The following is a 20,539-nucleotide window of genomic DNA, read 5'->3' as shown; positions in this document are numbered from 1 at the left end:
AAGACATAGATACACTTTGATTACTTGTATTTTGTTCACTCCAGATTACAAATCTTGTTAGCAAGTATCTTCTTCAAAGTACTCTCCTCTATCTCGCTCAGGACAACAGAATGCATACACCAAATGCAGGATTAATATGAGCACCTCTGGTTTACTTTTTTGTAAAAATATACTTTAGCTAGCTAACAAATAGCTGCGAGTTGACTTAGTGCTGGAATCTTTTTATATCAAGCTAGATCTTCAGCTGTGTAAGTCAGTAGCTCCACTTAAATCAATGCAGCTACACTAATTTATACAAGCTAAAGATCTATGCCAAGAGATGGCAACCTTTTTTACTCACCATAGGCAACTCCTTGTGAACCAGTGGTGCTGTGGGCTGCTCACCCCCTGCTGTGCCCCAGTTCCTGCTCTGTGCTGAGGGGCTGGTCTCTTGCTCCCTGCCCCCCACCCCTGCACCCCCAAGGTCCTCTAAATGGTCTCTTCCTGCATCTTTCAGAGTAGCTAATTCAGTAAGCACCACTACAGTGTGGTGGGAGCAGCTCCCCCCATGGAGATGGAGCTGGAGCAGGAGCAGGAGCAAGAGCCAGGATTGCCAAAGGGGATTAGCCAGTTGCTAGTAAAATGTGGAATGAAAAACCAAGGCTTGATCCCACAGCTAATCTGCAACAGGGTTCAGCACATTGCTGGTAAAATAGACCAAATTGCAGGCTGGCCCATGGGCTTGTTACCTGTCAGCTCCATGTTCTTGGGGAACACTGACACAGGACACAGACTGTCCGACTCACAAATAATCACACCCCCCCACAGAAGCTGATTAAGATGCAGTGCGAGACGCACCTAAAACCCTCCAGATAAGGGTGACAAAAGTGAAACAACTGCCCTAGGTCTCATTTGCATCTGAGATGGGAACAGATGACCATTCATTTACATGAGAGATGGAGAACAGAAAACCTGAAGCAGAGACTGCAGTGAATTCTGGGATCAGCAAAGCAGGGAAGCACTGCATGATGGGAAGCTGTGTTCCAAACGCTAATCAACCCCCACACCCAGCTCAGCATTTAGCAGACCAGTTCTAATCTGGATTTACAAAGGACTTTTCCTGCCCACCCCCCCACCCCCCCCACACACACCTCTAAGCAAAAGTAAGTTTATTGGGCATCTTGGGCTGTACATTCCCCGGTCCCACTATGGGAGGCCTATGTAAACTTAAATCGGCTACAACTCGGTTGCCGGGTTAGGGAATGCTGAGGCAATAATCGAGTCAGAGGGGGTATGGGCAACATTTGAACAATGGTACAGGGTTCACCACAGCGTCCAGCCCGTTGGAGCCCTGTCCACAAGTGCTGTCATACTTTTCCAGAGACGACTGGTGGAAGTCCTCTCCACAACAGGTTATGAACACTCCAATAATTGCCTTAAGTCTGTTAAAAGACTATAGTAAGATCTGGAAAAGTCATGCTAAGCTGAGGCTTGTTCACAGCAAGTAAAAATCCAAAAACCCTGATGCTACAATCTATTGTTTCTGAAGACACCAGGAGATATCCCATCAAGTATATCTGCTATCCAGAGGAATGTCAAGCTGGCTGCCAAGTAGGTGTTTCCTGAGATGTTCCACTCAGATAACCCCTTGTCAATAGAAAAGACAATTTGATTTACAATATTGAGAATGCTGGAAAGAAACTGAACTGGGGGTATAAAAATCTGTAAAAGAAGCAGCAGTGTGTGCTGACACCACTGGCTTTCTTCTGGAGAGGCTGCAGGAGGAAGATCATCTCCCTTCAAGGATCATGCTGAGAACTTTGACCTGTCAGCTTTGCAGCCCGAGTGCCTTGGACTGGTGAGATCCCAGCTCTCTCTCTCTTTTCTCTTCTCTCTCTCTAAGCATAGATTTCTGAACTTGAACTGTATTAGTTAAGCTTGAGCTAAGTTTCCCCAAATACTTGGTGAAACCAGGGTATACTGTGTCTGTTTGTGTTTGTTTTTCCTTTGCATGTCTATCACTACTAGTGTCAATATAATTTCATCTACTTAGCAATAAATAACTTTTATAGTCAAACTGGTGGTAACTGGGTATATTTTTGCCTTCTTTACTTCTCTTTCCCCACTTGCTCTGTAGCAACACCCCTCTTACCTAAGCTATAGATCCCTGTGAAGCCTAGAAATACTGTGGGGTCTGCTCATCAAGAGACTAAAAGATTGGGACGTGCTGAGTTCAAAACACATAAGAGGATCAGCTTGTATAGGCTGACTGACATAGTTTGGCTCAGACGTGCCCTAATGAACTGAATGCTGGCCCATGAGGATGTCATCTGGACACCCAGCCAGATTCAGAGGTATTCTGTTTAACTGTGTGCTTGTGTCTGACTGTAGTTTATTATTGCTCTGATGAACTGATTCTTGGCATATGAGGGTGTCAGCCTGTCCAAGCTGATCAACCCGGCCAGGTCAGGCATGTCACGTTAATCTGTGTGTGTTTGTGTGTATGACTGATGTGGGGACTAGAGGAACCCAGCCCCACTGAACTGAGTCCTGCAAGATAGCTCCAGTGGGGGGTGGGGGCTTGCAGAAGGGAAAGATACAGCTCCATAATAGAAACACAAGTAACACAAGCAGCACATTGATAGAATTACCAAGACCCTAGCCCTAATAAATGAGCACACCCCAAAGTAGCGGGCAAATCTGGTAACAGGCTATAGGTTGCCAACACCTGGTCTAAGCTATTACTTTTTTTTTCTATTCTGTTTAATATACTGGCAAATTCTAAAGACATACTCTTGTAGAGCTTCTTGAAATTAGTTTGACAGTGAAGGAAATGCCCTGTACCAAGGCAAGTTTTTGCTTTAGAAAAGTCTGCCGAAAAACTGCTACCCATAAACAAGCAAGATTTGTACAGATGATACAGTTACATATGGATAGTTATAGCTTATGAGAGATAGTTCCGGAGAAATATGGCTTTTTACATTAGATAGTCGGATTGCTAGTTGAAAATATTTCAGTATTACACATAACATTATACTGTAAATTTCCAGAAGCATTCAGCGTGCACATGCAAAACACATGTGCACTCATTCATGACAATTCACATACACATCTCTGCTTAAGCAAAGACAGGTGTTGCATGTGGAAAGATAAGATGTGACTGAAGCAATATGCCATTTTTGAGGTAATATAATTGTCATAGTTAAGCCAACATTTGCCAGTCATTCCCTGTTTTAAAAAGATATTATTTTTAAAAAATAATAATTTGTGTGCAATCGTTTTTGGCAAATGCTGACTTTTTATTAAAAATATCCCTAAGCAAAATCATCAAACATTACATTTAAATGTAATGAATGGGAAAAGAGAAGAAATTCCTATGGTCACACTGTGTTAATTTAAATAGAATTCCTAGTGAATGCAATGGGGAATTCTTCATACTGGTATACTGCCAACATTCAACTTTACTGAACACAGAAAGAGAAAACTGCACAGTAACAATGGGAACAAAGCGACTAGGTACTTAGCATCTTCAGCTTCTTCTGATCTTGACAAAAGATGAAGATACTCAGATACTTTAAGCACTTGGCTTGAAGTAATTATGCCTTAATAAAAAACTAGCTGAATTCATCCATCAACTTAAATGGAATTTCACCAGGCCATTACACATAAATCTGTTAAAGTTTAAACATTTAAGGAAGTCTAAAGAATACAATCACTCCTCTTTAATGAATGGTAGCTTGAGAAATAGAAAGCCATACATTCCTATTTGTGGCAGCACATGCACACCTTGCATAACTGTTGCTAGCATGTCATTGGCAAAATTGTTTATATGAAAAGTCCTTACCTTACAAAATAGCATATCTTTACAGAAAATACAGAAGATTTCTTTTCTAAAGCATCCAGATAGGTGGAGAACTGTTAAGGAAAACAGGGCAGTTTACCCATGATCTGAAACTTGATGTGCTTGCTGTTTCTTGGAGCCTAATCCAATATCCACTGATAGAAGTAATTGGAATAACCTTCTAGTGACTTCAGCTGAGGTTGGATCATGGTTTTGATACATAACTATAACATTCTGAAATCATTAGTGCAGGACAATTAGAAATAGGATTTTTACAAATACCAATGCATTTGATAAAATCTGAGTAGTGAAAAGAATAGTTACGTAAATGCCTACAGTAAAATTCATTGCTGGAGAGAGATCTTTTCAAGGTAAGAAACACAGGTATATTGTAGAGAGAACACTTGATTTTTATGCTGTATATGCTAAATAATTTTATAGGCATGGAAGATCAGTTCAGAAAAATATGTATTATGGGCTTTTTTCTGCAGGTAGGCTGTATTTGGTGTGGCATTGTGTTCTTATACTAATGAGGACAACTTACAGACTTTACAGGATCAAATACAAATTATATGCAATTAGGGTTACCATACGTCCAGGTTTTCCCAAACATGTCCTCTTTTTTGGCCCCCTGTCTAGGTGGATTTTTAAAATGCAAGCAAATGTCCAGATTTTTGCTCTGCCTCTGCTTTTTCCTCGTACTTCCAGCTTGGCTGCTTGGGTCTGGGAGTAGCGGGGCAATGCGGCGATTGGCTGTTGGGGGATCACATGCTCTGGGTGTGTGCCCCAGCAGGTAAGAGAGACAGAGACAGTGAGAAACAGGGATGGAGAGAGTGTGTGTGTGCATGTACACGTAAGCTGCATGTACAGCAGGGCTGTGGGGAGCAGGGAACTGTGGGTCAGGAGGGGCACCAGAAGGGCTGTGGGGAGCAGAAGGCTGTAGGTCGGGAGTGAGACACATGGTGGGGGCAGGCACGGGACAGCAGGTCAGGAGTGAGGGGCGCCAGCAGGATTGGGGGAGGGGGGCAAAGACTGCAGGTTGGGAGTGAGAGTCATGGGCCAGGTGGGGGGTGGGGGGGCAGGGGGCTGCAGATAAGGAGTGAGAGTCACTGGTAGGGCTGGGGGGTGGGGTACAGTCAGCCAGGAGTGAGAGGCAGCAGCAGAGTTGGGGGGGTTGTGGCTTAGGAGTGAGGGGCAGAGGCGAGGCATGGGCATATCATTGTCCTCTCCCCCCCCATGCACACACAATCATATACCCCTTCTCCCTCTCCTCCCCCCACCCCACTTTGCTTCCCCCACAGGTGTTCTCTTTTTTGATACTGGAAATATGGTAACCCTATATGTGACCCTCATCTCCTGCAACTGATATCATGTAATTTTCCCAATTTGGTCATATAGTTTGGGAAATGAAAGCTGGTGGAGTTGAAACATCTGAAGAAAACTTCCAAAACAGACATCCAGATTAGTTGATCCATTGAAACCTAGATGTCTTCTCCTCTGGCTTTGCATCTACAAATGGATATCTACATATGGATGTAAAGACTGTCTATGGAGAACTGAAAAAACAGCAAACTGTTTCTTTAACTACAGTCCACAGTGACGATTTAAATAGTGAGTTTTTCTTTTATTAAAAAAAAACTGGAAAGGAAGGAATTGTCAGGTAGAGGCAAATTTGAACTCAGCCCATAACTACTGAGGTCTCCAGAAGAGACTAGATCTCAACAAACCTCCTTGGCAAAGTGCAGACAGTCAAAAAGCCTGAGGCTGAATCAGTTGAGCCTTCACACATTAGTCTAAACTGTGTAGATTGAACCAATAAGCAAGCAAACAGACATTCACTTTTGGTTCCAGAAATGCAGCCACATGCCTGCAGTTGGCTAGGCCAGAAGTCGGGAGGTGCTAGAGCATGCCTCCCTGCTTGGCTGGAGAAGACAGCTTGGGCCACGGTTAGCCCCCCCACCCTGCGAGGCAGAGTTTGCACGGATGCTGTGAGTTAACTTGAATCTGGTGGATATTTGGGACAGAAGTTCAATAAACTAATATAACCCAAATCAGTTAAGTATGATACTACATCCATCCAGCTTTGTCTTAAACCAGTTTTGGCCATTTTGAAAATGGTTTCTGTGCGCTGAACTTCTGTTGTATTACAGAATTTGAACCTGATTGCAATCACTTATACTGGTTTATGTGTAATTTCTGTCCCTAGCCCTTGTGTCTATTTCTGTAGTGAGAAAGTTGTGGAGGAGGAGTATCCTTAAACCTTACATCCGTGTTCTGATCCTTTATAGATGATGGTGTAATCCGTTCTTAGTACATGCTGATCTTTCTTCACTGGCATAGCTATTAATCTCCTTAAAAATTATGATTCATGTTATTTTCAACCAGAATTGTTTTCTAGGCTTTGGAATAAAATTGCACCCATAAATCAGTTATTTGTTTGGTTCATAGTTAGATTGGCAGCAATGTAGATAAGGTCAGAACTGAACACCATATTTTACAGTTCTAGGGGAAATACAGGACCTTAAATTAAATGGCACTTATTCCAAACACCATTAAGCAACTGCTTGATATTCTAGACACTCCACATTCTGCGTGAGTTAGTCTAAATACTAATGTAATGCTAGGTTTTTTAGCACAAAGATGCTAATCTAGTAATTCTCAATCAGGGTGTGGTAGTACCTTGGAGTGCCTCGAGATCCTTTTAAGCTTACCATGGGTTACCACACAATGTTATCACTAGAAGGTTTGCAAATATGATTCACAAGATAAGCCCAGAGATTTCAAATAGGAACTTTTAAGTTATTTGCAATGTAAGTATTGGACTATTATTTCTCTTTATTCAAAAAAATGGGTGAAAACTAAGAGCTAGAGGTGAGAGGTGCCTTGAGTTTAAAAAGGTTGAGAACCACTGCATTAATCAGAAGCCAATATAAATAAAAGTTATGTGGGGAGGGGAGAATGGAAATGGAAGGATTAATTAAAACAAGGTGCACTAAGTAAATGCCTGAGCCAAGAGAAGGTCATGCATCACCTGTGCGCAATTAATTATAAGCAAATCTCTGCCAAAGCCAAAGGAGCTAAGCATTCTCTTTAACAGTTAAAATCTCTAAATAATAGAGCAATACTGTCAGTATTCATCATTTTAGACTTTTTATTATAAGCTTGAGGAGCCAAACTCTCATTCTTATGAATACAAAGAAGCTGACTAAAAATCTACAGCAAAATAAAAGGCAAATGTCATGATTTTTTTAAAATGTGCTGTAATTTTTGTGAAAAATATATTTTCAGAACTTGTTGCATCTCTTTATGCTAGGGATTTCTTTTAAATTTACTACTTCATTGTCTGAACTTTTGTCTGCACAGATAAGGCAATCTAAAACTAAGGGTGTAAACAAATGACTTCTCCCAGAAGAAAGACTTTTGTCCTGGGATCCTACAGATATACCAGTCCATTTTAAGCAGCTGTGAAGTATACGAGGTAAAATGTGTTAACACTTTTTCCTGGGACAGTGTTGTGAGGTTTATAAATGTAGTCATGACTCATTCAAGTTAATTGCCAGTCATTACTGGGACAAGCCTGTCAAGCTCCATGCTCTCCCTAGCAGAGAAGTGGCAGTTTAGCTTGGAAGGGCTGTGCCCCTTCTTTTCCTGGATTTTGACTCTGAACAATCAGGACCATCTCACTTGTTTATAGCCTAGGGCACTGTGAAATACAGATGAGACACCTGTTTATGTGGAGCCAGTAGCTTGCATATACTTTACTTACAACTTTGTCATTACCATAACTGTCTTACCTTACTTTAATTACAGCAAGCATTAGAAAGGATATAGATCAATTAGTTTTCGAAGCACGTCTGTGGAAGGGATGATAAATCGGTGCATAGTCAGCATTACTTGTAGCAGCTGGCTGTTTTGACATACTTTTCCTTCTGCATCTGAAAAGTGCAGTGAAGAAGTCTTATTGAGAAATAAATACGACTTGCCATACATGATGCTGGATTATTTCAGTTTTTCATTTCTGATCAGGCCTGCTTACCTGTGGCATATTGGAGATCTACTATATACCCTGCTGCAGCAGTGAGATCATTATTTAGCAAAGATAAATATGTAATAAACAATTTGTAATGGACTTCCAAATCTTTTGATAAAAATATCAATACTATATAAATATAAACATTAGTTCACCTTCAAAATACCATTCAGAGATGTATATAGTGGCTCCAATCTAGCAAAGATCTACCAATCTTTCACTTCAAGAACATGAATATAACCTCTGAAACAAATTAGAAAACTTAGGGAAAGAGGAGTTAGGTTACTGAACCAAAATAATTAAGCTGTAACAAGACTGGATTATGGTCAAAGTCTGCAGATATTTTTAAGTATACAGTTTTTTCCAGTTTTTTGCAGAGCTGATTTGATTCACAACTCTTCAAAGTACACCCACGTTTGGCTTTCCAGATTCATGTGCACAATATCAGGAAAACTTGAATACAAAAATGCAACCTCCTTGCTTAAAAAAAATCTTGCCCCAAGAGACTTAACACAAGTTATCTTTTGCTGAGTTCAGTTGTACTACATTTAGATACAACTTTAACATTTTCTCGCTTCCATACTTGGAAAGAATCCAAAGTATCAGGCATTTCAGACATGTTTAATTTAACATTACACTAAATTTGTTGCGGGTATGATTAGTATTTTATAAACACTCAAAGATTGTATTTTTATGTAGTATCTGAAAAGAGAGACTGGCTAGTTTAAATAGAAATTGGATTCCCTTGCAACATGATAATAAAATATAACCATTTTGAGTGCCTTTAAATATATTCTCTTCTAAGAAGCTGGATTTATGTTACTAGTTAAGAGCAGCCGAAAACTGGCATGGCATAAAATATCCTTGAAGCAATACATAACGAGAAATGGCAAAAACGGAAACAGCAGACAAAACACTAGACTTGAAGCATATGAAACTATACGTGGTGGGTATCTATACACATGCTCTGGGTTGGGGGCTCCAAGGGACCACTCTAATTAAAAGCGTCTGCAGGATCACATATATTCACCATCTTGTGCTTCAAAATGGTAGCATGGGCACTTGAACTAAAGCTCACTGAATGAGCTTATGAAGTGCGGGGATGCTGAATAGATGTAACGCGGAGACTGCTGGAGTACGTTATGTTAATTAACTCCATTAATCAAGTCTCCTCCAACGCGTCCTAATTAGCACACACTGGAGCAGATGTCCAGCAATAGGTGCCCATTGTTAGAGGTAAAACATTTTCAGATTATGAATCATGAATATGGAGATGTTGTCAAGTTTAATTTACCTTTAAAATGATTAAATGTAGAGGCAGATGTCTAGCAAAAGTTTTGTGCCATTATGCAGGAGGAAGGTGCCAAATCTAAAGGGTGCACCTCTGATCCAAGATCTTTCTGTTAAAGTAAATTTAGAATAAGATGCCTAGCTAATGTTTTGACTAGTGATGCCAAGTCAGTCTCATTTTCATTTTTTCGCACTGTACAAAGAGAAGCTGCATCACTTGTAACTGAACAAATCCATCTTTAGCCTTGTATCTCAACTCACTCACTCTAAAGATTTCTCTTCTGTGGGTCTCCCTTCACTATATATGAGAAGTCTATCATAGTAGGGACCTACTTAATTAATGATTTTGTGGATTTCGCAGAAATCATGAAATCAGGCATTGTCCGTCAAACCTGCGAAGTCAAAAATAAAAATAAAAAGATTACTAAAAAATAAAATGCTGGCTCCCCAATGGGAGCCAGGAGTCCTCATGGCTGCTGTGGTCTTGACTTGTGGCCTACTGGGGGAATGGGGAGCCACTGGCCCAAAGGGGAGCAGCTTCAACGGTGGCCACATCCCCCACCCCTCATCACTGATTGGCTGAGAGGGTTACCCATTGTATGGCCCTGCTCCTCCCTGCCAATCAGCAGTGAGGGACTTGGCCACTGACAGACAGCCCTCTCAGGCAAGAGGTGAGGGCCACAGGGGCCCCTCAGCCAATCAGCAGCCAGGAGCAGGCTCATCACAAGAAGGCTAAAAAAATCTGCTCTTTTTTGCTTGCCACAACTTAGATAGATCCTTATCTACAGGTTAAAAGAAGCTGAAGTTTCATCTTTATTTCACAGCAGTCTGAATCTTTAAAAACTCATAAAGCACCACATAACTTTTTTCTAACCCTTCAAAGTAAATTCAGGGTGCCTTTATCGCTGTGATTTTTTTTAATGGGTTCCACTTTCTCTTGTATTGATTTGTGCCACTTACTTTGCTTTATAGTTCTAGTAACCTGTTTCAGATTTTAGCTCCTATTCCATTTTGAAAATTTAACTGTTGAAATTGTTTGTGGTAAGCTTTGATTTGGGTATGGGTGACATGGCCATTAAGTAATAGGTATTACAAAACAATCTAGTGCTTAGACCACTTCCTCAGGAAATGAGGTAGACTTGGGTTCAATGCCCTCCTTAGCCTGAGGAATCCCTTGTTCAAACCCACATCTATTTCCCAAGATAATACCTTATCCAGAAGGTTGTAAATAAAAGTCAGGGATGGGGTTTCCACCTCTTCAACTAAAGCTGGGCTGCTGGGTAGAAAGGAATGTGGTACTCCCCTCAAGGGAGAAGAAACTCTTGGGTCTTTAGCCAAAGGAATCACTTGGGTACCTAAGTCCAGGAAGTGATTTTGGGCCATGAATCCCAGTTTTGGACAGATACCCAATTTGGGGTTGCACGTAGGTACAAAAGTCCAAAAAGATAAGTTCCGTTTCAGACACACTCTATTGGCTACCTCAGGCATCACCTCTTGCCTCTTCCCAGCACAGTAGATATTATGAAACCCAGTTTTAGATTGCTATGTCTTCCTGTTCACCTAATAAGGAACTTAATATGGAACTTCCTAAATTGGGTTTGTGAATTCTGCTTTTGAAGTAGGCATGTTAAAGTTTGCTTTAGTAATGTCCTTATAGAGCTCAACCTAAGTCTTTTTGTGGACCCACAGGACCAATGCAATCTTGATATACATAAGTTAAAACCAGTATTCTAAATGCCTAGAAGGGGTATAAGATGAGCTAGAAGGGGGAAGGGCAAAGGGTACCATAATACTGGTGCCTGTGATTGTGCAAGAGAAGCCTAGAATTGTAGCCTGGGGGGGATGTACAACTTTCATAGGAGAATTTCAGTTTTGAAAGCTTGCTTTTATTACAGGACATATCTTCAAAAATAGCATCTTCATAAACAAAAATTCTTATCCCAGATCCCTGGCCTCTTCTGTGGCAGCATAATGTGGGCAGAAAAAGAACTTAATCAGGTAGTTAAGAATTCTTCAGTGACCAGAAGAATAAAAACCCTCCTCTTATTGTGTGCAAGTATTGGGGAGGGGGGAGGAAGGAGTCACTGTCAACAAAAGTGTTAATAATGCTTAAGTGATTAACAAATATTTATTTTCTGTATTTGGGAAAATGTGAACTGAGACAGATAGTCTTATCACATAAAATGAAATACTTTCAATTCAAACAGTAACTGAGGGACGTTAAAGGGCAATTACTACATTTCCAAATCAGCAAATCTGAACAACTTACATCCCAGACCATTAAACTGAATTGTATTGTTAATTCTCTGGATTATTAATGTTTATTTTCAATAAGTCCTTGAATCTCAAGGAAGTGCTAGAGAACTGGCACAACATTCACGTTCTTCTAATCTTTAAAGCAGAAAACTAGACAATCCAGATTGTTATAGGCCTCTCACCTTTAAACAGAGAATGGAAAAATAGTGGAATAACTGATACAGAATTTGAATTAAAAAATTAGAGGAGGGTAATGTAATCAGTGCTAATCAGCATGGATTTATGGACAACAGATTGCCAAACTAACTCGGTATTTTTATGAGAGTTCAAGTTTGGTCGATAAAGGTGATGGTATCAGATTGAAAACTGATTAACTGTTAGATCCGAAAATGAGATTCCAAGATGGGGATACTCAATAAACAGCAGGCTTTCTACTGGAATCTTTTGGCCATATGCAATTTAACACTTTTTAACAGCAACCTCAAATAAACCATAAAATCGTTATTGATATAGGTGGCAGAAGACACAAAGGCTGAGGTAATAGTTAATAATGAGAAAGAGAAGACAGTGGTATGTAGGGGCTGTGTACTGCCTCATAAACTGATATTTTAATATAGCCAAAGGTAAAGTCCTATATCAAAGACAAAGAATCCATGACACACTTACAGGATAGTGACTCAGAAATGGCTTGGGAGATAATGATGACTCATATGACTGACTTCCCAGTGTGACACTTTGGCCAAAAGGGCTAATATGATCTTCCATGTACAACTGGGAATTTTAAGTAGAAGTGGGGAAATTAAATGATGGCTGTGGCTGACTGCTACTGGAAAGTTCTGTTCAGCTCTGATTGCTGTCAACAATTGAAGAATAGTGATTAATTGGAAAAGTTCAAATAAGAGCCGAGAGAAGTAGATTTCCATGTTTGGAAACATAACTCAAAAAGCTACAGTTGTTTAGTTTATCAAAGATAAGGTAAATGGTTATCACATTCCCTAAGTACCCTACGAAGACAAACATTTGAGAGTTCTAATTAGGAAAAGTAAAAACATAAATCAAAGCTGGAAGCTGAAGCCAGAAAAAAATCATACTAGAAACATGGTGCATATTTTAAATTTGTAATTAACCACTGGAACAACAAGGGTATATTCTCTGTCATTAAAAAAATGTAAGTTAAGAATGACTGTCAAATTGAGATGGATTTAGAGGCTTCAAAAGATCTACTTCAGTTCAAACAGGAACTAATTTAGAGAAGTATTGTGATCATATAGGTCAGCTGTATCATCACAGTAGTCCCTTCTGGCTCTGAATTCAATGAATAAACCTGGCATAGCTGGCTTCACACCACCTATTTCTGTTTCTCCCTATTGTTGGGAAAGAACTGGAGGGGTTTGGAGGAGATATGGTTGGAGCATGTAGCAACTGTAAACCAAACAAAAAGTTCTTACAAGTCATTGTTGCCAGGGAAGCACTGGTAAGACGAGTCTTGAGGATATTCTATCTTACATGTGCAGTTGAACCAGCTCAATTGCCTGCAGCGTAAGGGGACGGGAAGGTAACAGACTTTTTTCTGTGTTTTTGGTTGTAGCTGTGTTGGTCTAAGGACATAGGCAGGTCAGGTTCTTTGAGTAGATATGATATCTTTTATTAAACCAACTGAGTAGTTGAAAAAAAGTTGTTAGCAAGCTTTCAGGCGCAGTCACCCTTCTTCAAGCATAGGGGGTCTCTGCTGTTCTGAGACTCCAAGAAATGAGAGAAGCTAAAAGTGTGCCAGGATGTCAGTGAGACTGTAAACAGGGAGAAATTAGAAAGATGCCTAATTAGAAACATCTTTCTAATTTCTACCTACTTACATTCTCACTGACATCCTGCCAAAAGTTTAGCTTCTCTCATTTCTTGGAGTCTCAGAACAGCAGAGACTCCCTACGCTTGCAGAAGGGTGACTGCACCCAAAGCTTGCTAAGAACTTTTTTCCAACTACTCAGTGCTCTAATAAAAGATATCACAACTACTCAACAAATCTTGCCTGCCTCATTTTTTCTGTAGAGTTCTCTTTCCTCTGAATATTTTTTTTACAGATTAAAATTATAAAAATTCTAACAGCCATCTGTACATGATGTTCATGTGTGTGCATGTTAAATAGGTAATCCTGCAATGGCACATTTTCTGATGGATGTCCTAGAAGGCTGTTAGTGCATTCAACATTAGTAAGACCCAGTGTACATTCTGGCTGACACAACTAAATGAAGACTATTTTGTCTTCCCTATAAACACTCTATTCCACACAAATAGGAGTGTACTTGAAATTCAAGTAATAATCATTTGGTATCCATTTGTGCAAATGGAGAAAAAGTATTTTGATGCCTGCACCACCACTCTACATATAGGCTAAGTGTTTCTTCAGGGAATTAGCAAAAAATCAAAGCTCTGTTAGCAATCAGTACCTTAGATTGAAACAATACAAGTTTACATATGGTGGCAGTTAGGAACCAGATATCTACTGCATTAGCATGGCATTTAGTCATCATAATTAATGATATACTGTTTCTTTCTTTTTAAAAATCTAGCTACAAAACAGACTAGTCGAATTTAGCAGCTGGAAGCCAAATGAATGGAAATCCTTGATGAAACAGCAGAAGAAATTGCAGACTTGTTAACAATAAATTATGGTCATTCAAATTATTCCCTTGATAATTCCCCCTGTTGATGCTTAGAAAGAACAAAAAATATCTTTTTACATCAATCCATAAAAATATTCTCCATTTAGTCTAACCTTGTTACTGGGCAGAACCATGGAAAATAAAATCAGGAGATAAATAGGCACATAGGTAAGTATAGAGTTATTTGTCTGTTGTCAAGATTCTTGAGCTGTCTCTTAATCTACAATCTTATGGACAAGTATATGGAGAAACATGTTTGTAGCCCTTGTAAAAGGTGGAGATGTTGATCAGCAGTATGCGACTGCTGTTACACTGGAACTGTTACACCTATATGATCCTGTAGCAAAAAGTGAGGTGAGTCACCCTAACTTGACCCCAGATGAAGCAGAGGTAAAGTTGGGTTGGTTTTGCCATACCTACATCACTGCAGAATCATGCTGACATCACAGCTGCATTGTAACAACTTGTATCAATATCTTTCCATAGCCTACAGTTGTAGCTTGCAATTTTAGTGTGATATTAAGGTTCCCTGCACTTACCAGTAGTGTTTTAGGTTAATTTAATTCAGGGATGTCAAACACATCTGGCCTTGTGGACTGAATAAGTGACACGGAACTGGTCCACAGGCCTGATTATCCCATGAATCCCTCCTACCCTCCTGCATTCTGGACACAGCGCATGCTCCGGCTAGTCCTGGACTGTGTCATAAGCAGTGCCTGTGCTGGCCTAATCTGGGATGCATGAAGCACATGCCACCTGCCCCAGCCAGTCCAGAACCCATGTTACATACAGTGACTGTCCCAGACCGGTTGAGGCGGGTGCTCTACAGGTTAGATCTTAGATGCCCTTAATTCATTTAGGATCTTTGGGGTCCATTAGGCTACAGCCTGCATCAGGAATAGTGTATGCAGATACTCTGTACCACTGTATTCTGGGCAATGGAACCAGACTTCAGGTGTGAAAGTGGAAAATTACAGAGCAGCACTTGTTATCAATGAAGTGGGACCTAATCCCCATTCAACCTGTCCAAATCTGGGACCTCTTTCATTGCAGCAGCGGCAGCAAAACATTCCTAGTCCTTGCATTTGGAGACCCTATCTTCATGCCCTGTTGCTTAGGGTAAAACAAGGAGGCTCTAGGAGCTAAGTTGTTATATATGATTTTAACTCTGACGCACTGCTTACATGCTTAGAAACAACGCTGTTTTTGGATGGATTGAGGTCTTGTGCACCTACTTCCGTGTCCAACTTTTCAAAAGCACTCAGCATTCTATCGAGATCAAATGACTATATGAATGCTTTAAAGCTCTCTCCCCTATTCTTTTTTAAACCTATCACCACATAATCTAGGTGTCTGTTCTGTGCCAAGTTTTCCACTGAAATATAGTGGAAGTTCTGCAAGACTTTTTAATTTGTTTTGTTTTGTGCTGAAATATGTTTTGGCCTATTTAGCTTTTCCACTTCAGGGAAAGGACTTGCAGACAACTTCTTACACTAAATTTCTGTCTTGTAGCTTCTCTTATGTTAACTGTAGCCACCATTTGCAGGCCTCAAAAGGATTTTGCCAAAGGAAACATTTAGAGGATCAGATCCAAAAAAAGTAAATATTAAGGACATGGTGTGGATGCTTTCAAAATAATTGCATAATAAAAATAGGTAAAGAAAGGCTGCATACTTTGTTTTGTTGTTAGCCCCCTGTCACAGTTACTATCTGGCCTGTGGGTTAGTTTCCCATATAGCATCAACACTCCCTTGCCATTGGATTTCTCTCCTGCCATGCCTTGATGGAATTATTGGAGACTAAGGGAAAATGTGCCTTATGGAAACTTCCTCTCAGCTGTTCTTTTCCTCAGGTTTATGCTCTACAGTCCATTGACTCTTCATCTGTCCTGAGCTTCTCCACCCCTACAACTTGGTCCATCATTCACCCAGGTGACATTTTCAATAATCACCATCCAATAGCAAGGGTTAAATCTGCTCACCTCTCCGCGTTCACTCCACAGGTCTTGGGTTGGAACTGTTTCTATTCAGGCTCAGCTTGCCCCATTCATAAACATGAAATCAATCCAAATTACAAACTAAAGGAAATAGTCCTGAGCATGCTAAATCATCCTTCCCGTACACAGTCAGTTTATGTTGGGCTCTCTTACCCCTCAGAATCACCCGTTCGTTCACTTAACTCATAGCTGATTTGGCTTCTTCACCACAACTTCAGCTGATCACCTTGGGGATCACTGTGTGATCCCCTGGGTATTTGGACTTCCCACTAATTATGATCCATCTTCCCTCCAAACAGTTGACTCGCTCATCAGTTGGCCCTCTTGCAGCACTAATTCCTTCTGCTTGCATCACTTGAGTCCTTTGCTCCCCAGTCCTGGCTCTCAGTGAAGCTTCTTAGCTTTGTGACGGTAGCGCTTCAGGCTACGGGCTCCAATCCAATTAGGGCTTGAGTCGTCTCCTCCCGTCTCCCCAGCTGTGGGCTGATGGGACTCTAATTGCCATCTGTAGGGCTTATTATCTGCCTCTTAGGGCTCTCATTTCTTACTCATATTCTCTCCACTTCGGTCTTTCTATCTTCCATTGCAGCACAGCAGTCCTTCCGAATCACAGCAATTGGCAGCAGCAGTGATGAATGAAGTGTCCCTCTCTCAGCAGCTGTGAATCACCTGTCTCTCTCTCTAACCAGCACCTCCATGCCAGCATCAGATAAGTCTCCAGGTTCTTCTCCCTCCTTCCAGGGGATACCCGGTCCAGTACTTTATAGGCTTTTTCTCCTCCCAGTGGCTGGGAGCTCCCCGGGTCTTCTGGGATTCCACTTCTCCCTGCTGAGCTGGGACATGCTGGCTTTAAAGGGCTTGCACCTGCTGCAGTGACTCTGCTGCTGGATTTCCGGGCCTGGCTCTTTCGTGGGGGTGGGCATAGCAGGGCCAAAACTCAGCTCTCTGCTACAGTAGCTAAACTGGCTTTTACGTAGCATCTTTTCTTCTTAAAAGATGTGAGAGGTTATTCTTTATACCTGCTACAGTTAGTTACTCAAATACAGAGAAGCTTTTATAATTAGGTTCACACTTGTATAATAAGGTTCATAGTTACTTTGCATACACTAAAACTGAGTTATAGATTATCCATTTCCCCCCAGAATTCATAACTAAAAGCCTAAGCCTAATCCACTTTAAGGATGCACTGTTTCAGTGATGATATCTTTAGTTTAAAAAAGGGAATTCTGAGTGCAATTCAGCCAAGAAAGAGGCAAACACACATAGAGTCATACTGACATGTGAGCGGATTTAGGGCTAGATCCTATTTTACATCATGAGCCCAAATAGTATTTACCTGGCTAAATAAGTGCAATTTTTGGCACCTACAGTTTGTGATCCTACTCAACATGTAGTGTGGATACATGGAGCAGGAGGGGAAGAGCCAAAGCTCTCCCATGTTTTAGCCCATTAAACTAGTGGTTGGGTTTCCCACCTCTTGCATGACTGCCCCACTTCTTTGCCCCCAGCATTATATGCGGTTAAAGCACAATGATTAGCACATCAGGCCATAGGTTTGACATTATCCAATGCCCTCTCTGGTTCCTTTGAAACAAGGTGCCTGAGCAGCCAAGACAGGGAGATGAGAGAGACCTGTTAAAAGAGAACAAACTATACGGAGGGTAGCCCAGTGAGTTGGTTGCTGCTCTGGCTGAGAAAGATGTCTTGGTTTAATCTAAACCCTTGCCCCCAGGGACGCAAAAATTTCCCCACTACTCTCCAACCATTTTATCTAGTGATTGTTAACTGCAAGGTGCTCAGCCTCAAGAAGAGTACTGGAGAGAAGACTGGGTAATACTTAACCTGGGGCATAATTGTTTGAGTGCTATGCTAAGAAGCAGGTGATGTAGCTTCAAAACCCCTACAGGTAAGAGGGGCTTACTTCTTGAATCTCCCAGTTCCTGGGTGAACACCATTCGGCTACTGTCTTGAAATATGGGAAGGCCACTGGCCTCCTGTCCACATCTGATAGCCAAGAGTTTTTTGCCCAGCCACAATTCCAGGGCTTGTACTTGCACAATTCCATCAAGGTGCATGTGTTCAGTGCCATGCACTTGTCTGGCAAAGCCTACTGAGCATACTCTACAGCTGTGTAGATACCTGCATAGCCACACTGCATGTACATGTGTGTTTGGATAAATGTTATTTGGGTATGTAAAATCAAAGAGGATCTAACCCTTAATGTACAGAAAAATGTGTTCATCAAAGGGGGGCATATTTTTGAAAGATACCCAAAAAGTAATGTGGCACTCTACATTTACTTAACAGTAACTGGTGCAAGATACACTTAATACTTTGCTTATGAAAGGTATATGAAATGCATGGTCTGCTTCTCTATTTCTAGGAGATCAATCAGCAATCAGTCCACTGAAGTCAGTGTTATTCTGGCAAAAACAGGTGTTACATTAGAAGAGAATTACTGTTTGTAGTATGAAGTGCCCAGGTTATTCCCACTTATAATATTGTTGTTTTCGTAAAAGAACACTTGAGCCTGCTGCCATGGTCTCATGTGTAGCCAGCCTCTGGCAGCCTTCAACTGCCTAAAGGATGGTTACAAAGAGAATGGAGCTAGACTGTTCTCAGTGGTGACAGGAGGTGACAGACAAGGAACAATGATCTCAAATTGCAGCAAGGGAAGTTTAGGTTAGATATCAGGAAAAAACTCTCTCACTGGGAGGGTAGTAAAGCACTGGAACAGGTTACCCAGAGAGATTATGGACTTTCCATTATTGGAGATTTTTAAAACCCAGCTAGAAAAAGCCTTGGCTGGGATGATCTAGTTGGGGATGGTCCTGCTTGGAAGAGGCGGTTGGATTACAGACCTCCAGAGGTCCCTTCCAACCCTCATTTTATCATTCTATGGTCACACTTACCGTATACATATACATGCACTTTGGAAGACAAAGGGCCAAAGTACCTTTGCTCCTTCCATGTGCCTGTAGATGCTGTAACATCCTTCAGGTCTTATTTTCTGAAAGTGTTGTGACTAATGCGTCTGATGCAACTGTTTTTCAAATCCTCCAGTTCCCTGGAGCTGTTATGTGAAAGTTTCAAGCCCTGATTCTGTAGAACATTGTAAATGATCCCATAAGCCACTTCTCTGCTAACTCCTCAAAATTTCTACTGTACTGTTTTCAAAATATCAAATTCTGTGCACTAATAGGCAGTATTTTTCATATATAAAGCAACCAACTGTCCAGAGTTCTCTGGGACATTCCTAATTTTAGATACTTTGGTCCCAAATTTTAAAAAATTTACTGGTTTCAAATGTCCTGGCAGTGCCAGGCAGTGTCCCCCTAAAAGTTCATAGCACTGTGCTGCCTCATGCTGCATAAGTATGATGCTGCCAGTTAGGGAGATAATCATAAGCTTTCAAGAGACCTAATTTCCCCTGACACCACAGTGGGTGAATACTGTGAAGCACAGCTCCTTGCCCCACCTGCAGTGACCCAAAAATGTGGCTATACAGCGTCTAGCTTGGGAAAAAGCTAAAGAGTTAGTGGCTAGAAGTAGCCTGGTTGCATTTGTGCAGCACTGTATCGCTCAGCCCAGTCAACTGCAGCCCTGTAGCAAGTTGATTACCCCAACTAGAACTAGAAATGTTATAGACTACTTCTGTTTCTGAAGATCTACAGGACTGTGATGTGAACTTTGTTTTCTAAGGCTAAGTGCAAATGGTCAAAAAGTCTGAGGCAGAATTGATTCAACCTTTGTGGATTTCTCTAAGCTGCAAAGACTGCATCGCAACCAAACATAAGACACATCTGCCCTTGTGAGGGAGGAAGCAGGCAAATACCTGCACTGGCCAAGCCAGAAGGCGAGGGGGCTCTCCTGCACACCTCCCAGCCTAGCACCAGAACCCAGCCAAAAAGCCCTGATCGGCTCAGGCACATGCCTCCAACCCCCTGCTGTCACTGCAAACCCTCCCCTGGCTGAACCACCTAGGCTTCCAGAACTGGAGCCATTGTGGCCAACGGGGAGAAAGGGAGGTGGAGCAGAGGAGGGCCCATGACTGGGGTAGGGGGTTCGGTTCCCCCTGCCCTTGCCCCAGCAGTTGAGAGGCTGGGACCAGCACTGAAGCGGGGCTGGGGCGATCGCCCAGCCAGGCTTGCTGGGGAGGAATGCAAGGGTGAAGGGGAAAAGCCCTCGCTGCCCCGCAGGTTCCCCCATGCTGTGCAGACCCTAGTCAGGGGTGTATGTGGCCAGGGCAGGGGGGCTCTGTACCCCCCCCACCCCTGCAGCTTAGAGGCTGATTCCAGCATGGGCCAGCTGTGATCATCACCTAGCCAGGCTGCAGAGGGAGGAAAAGCATCCACCACAGGGCTCCCCACACTCTGTAGACCCCGGGGGGGGGTGCGGAAACTGGGCTAGGAGCCTCCATCCCACCCCCCCACCAGCCCTGTGCCCCCCCACCAGGTGGGGAGCAGGGACTTTTGTCAACTTTGTGA

At 41.7% G+C, this 20,539-nt stretch overlaps 1 protein-coding gene across 3 annotated transcripts in view; it reads right to left on the bottom strand.

Moving 5' to 3' along the window:
- The window catches only part of RASGRP1 (RAS guanyl releasing protein 1), a 93,984-nt gene that overhangs the window by 41,657 nt on the left and 31,788 nt on the right, over positions 1 to 20,539 (bottom strand). For all 3 annotated transcript variants that reach the window (XM_090033508.1, XM_090033505.1, XM_090033506.1), the window contains 2 exons: positions 7,650 to 7,755; positions 3,824 to 3,886 (listed from right to left, as the gene is read on the bottom strand). In XM_090033508.1, the coding sequence (XP_089889634.1) occupies positions 3,824 to 3,886; positions 7,650 to 7,755 (169 nt within the window). The remainder of the gene's footprint in view (positions 1 to 3,823; positions 3,887 to 7,649; positions 7,756 to 20,539) is intronic.

The sequence above is a fragment of the Crocodylus siamensis genome, chromosome 2 (genome assembly GCF_052110815.1).
Source record: "Crocodylus siamensis isolate JL-2025a chromosome 2, ASM5211081v1, whole genome shotgun sequence".
NCBI lineage: Eukaryota > Metazoa > Chordata > Crocodylia > Crocodylidae > Crocodylus > Crocodylus siamensis.
Note: the sequence above shows the minus strand (reverse complement) of the source record. Positions and strands in the feature narration are given on the sequence as shown.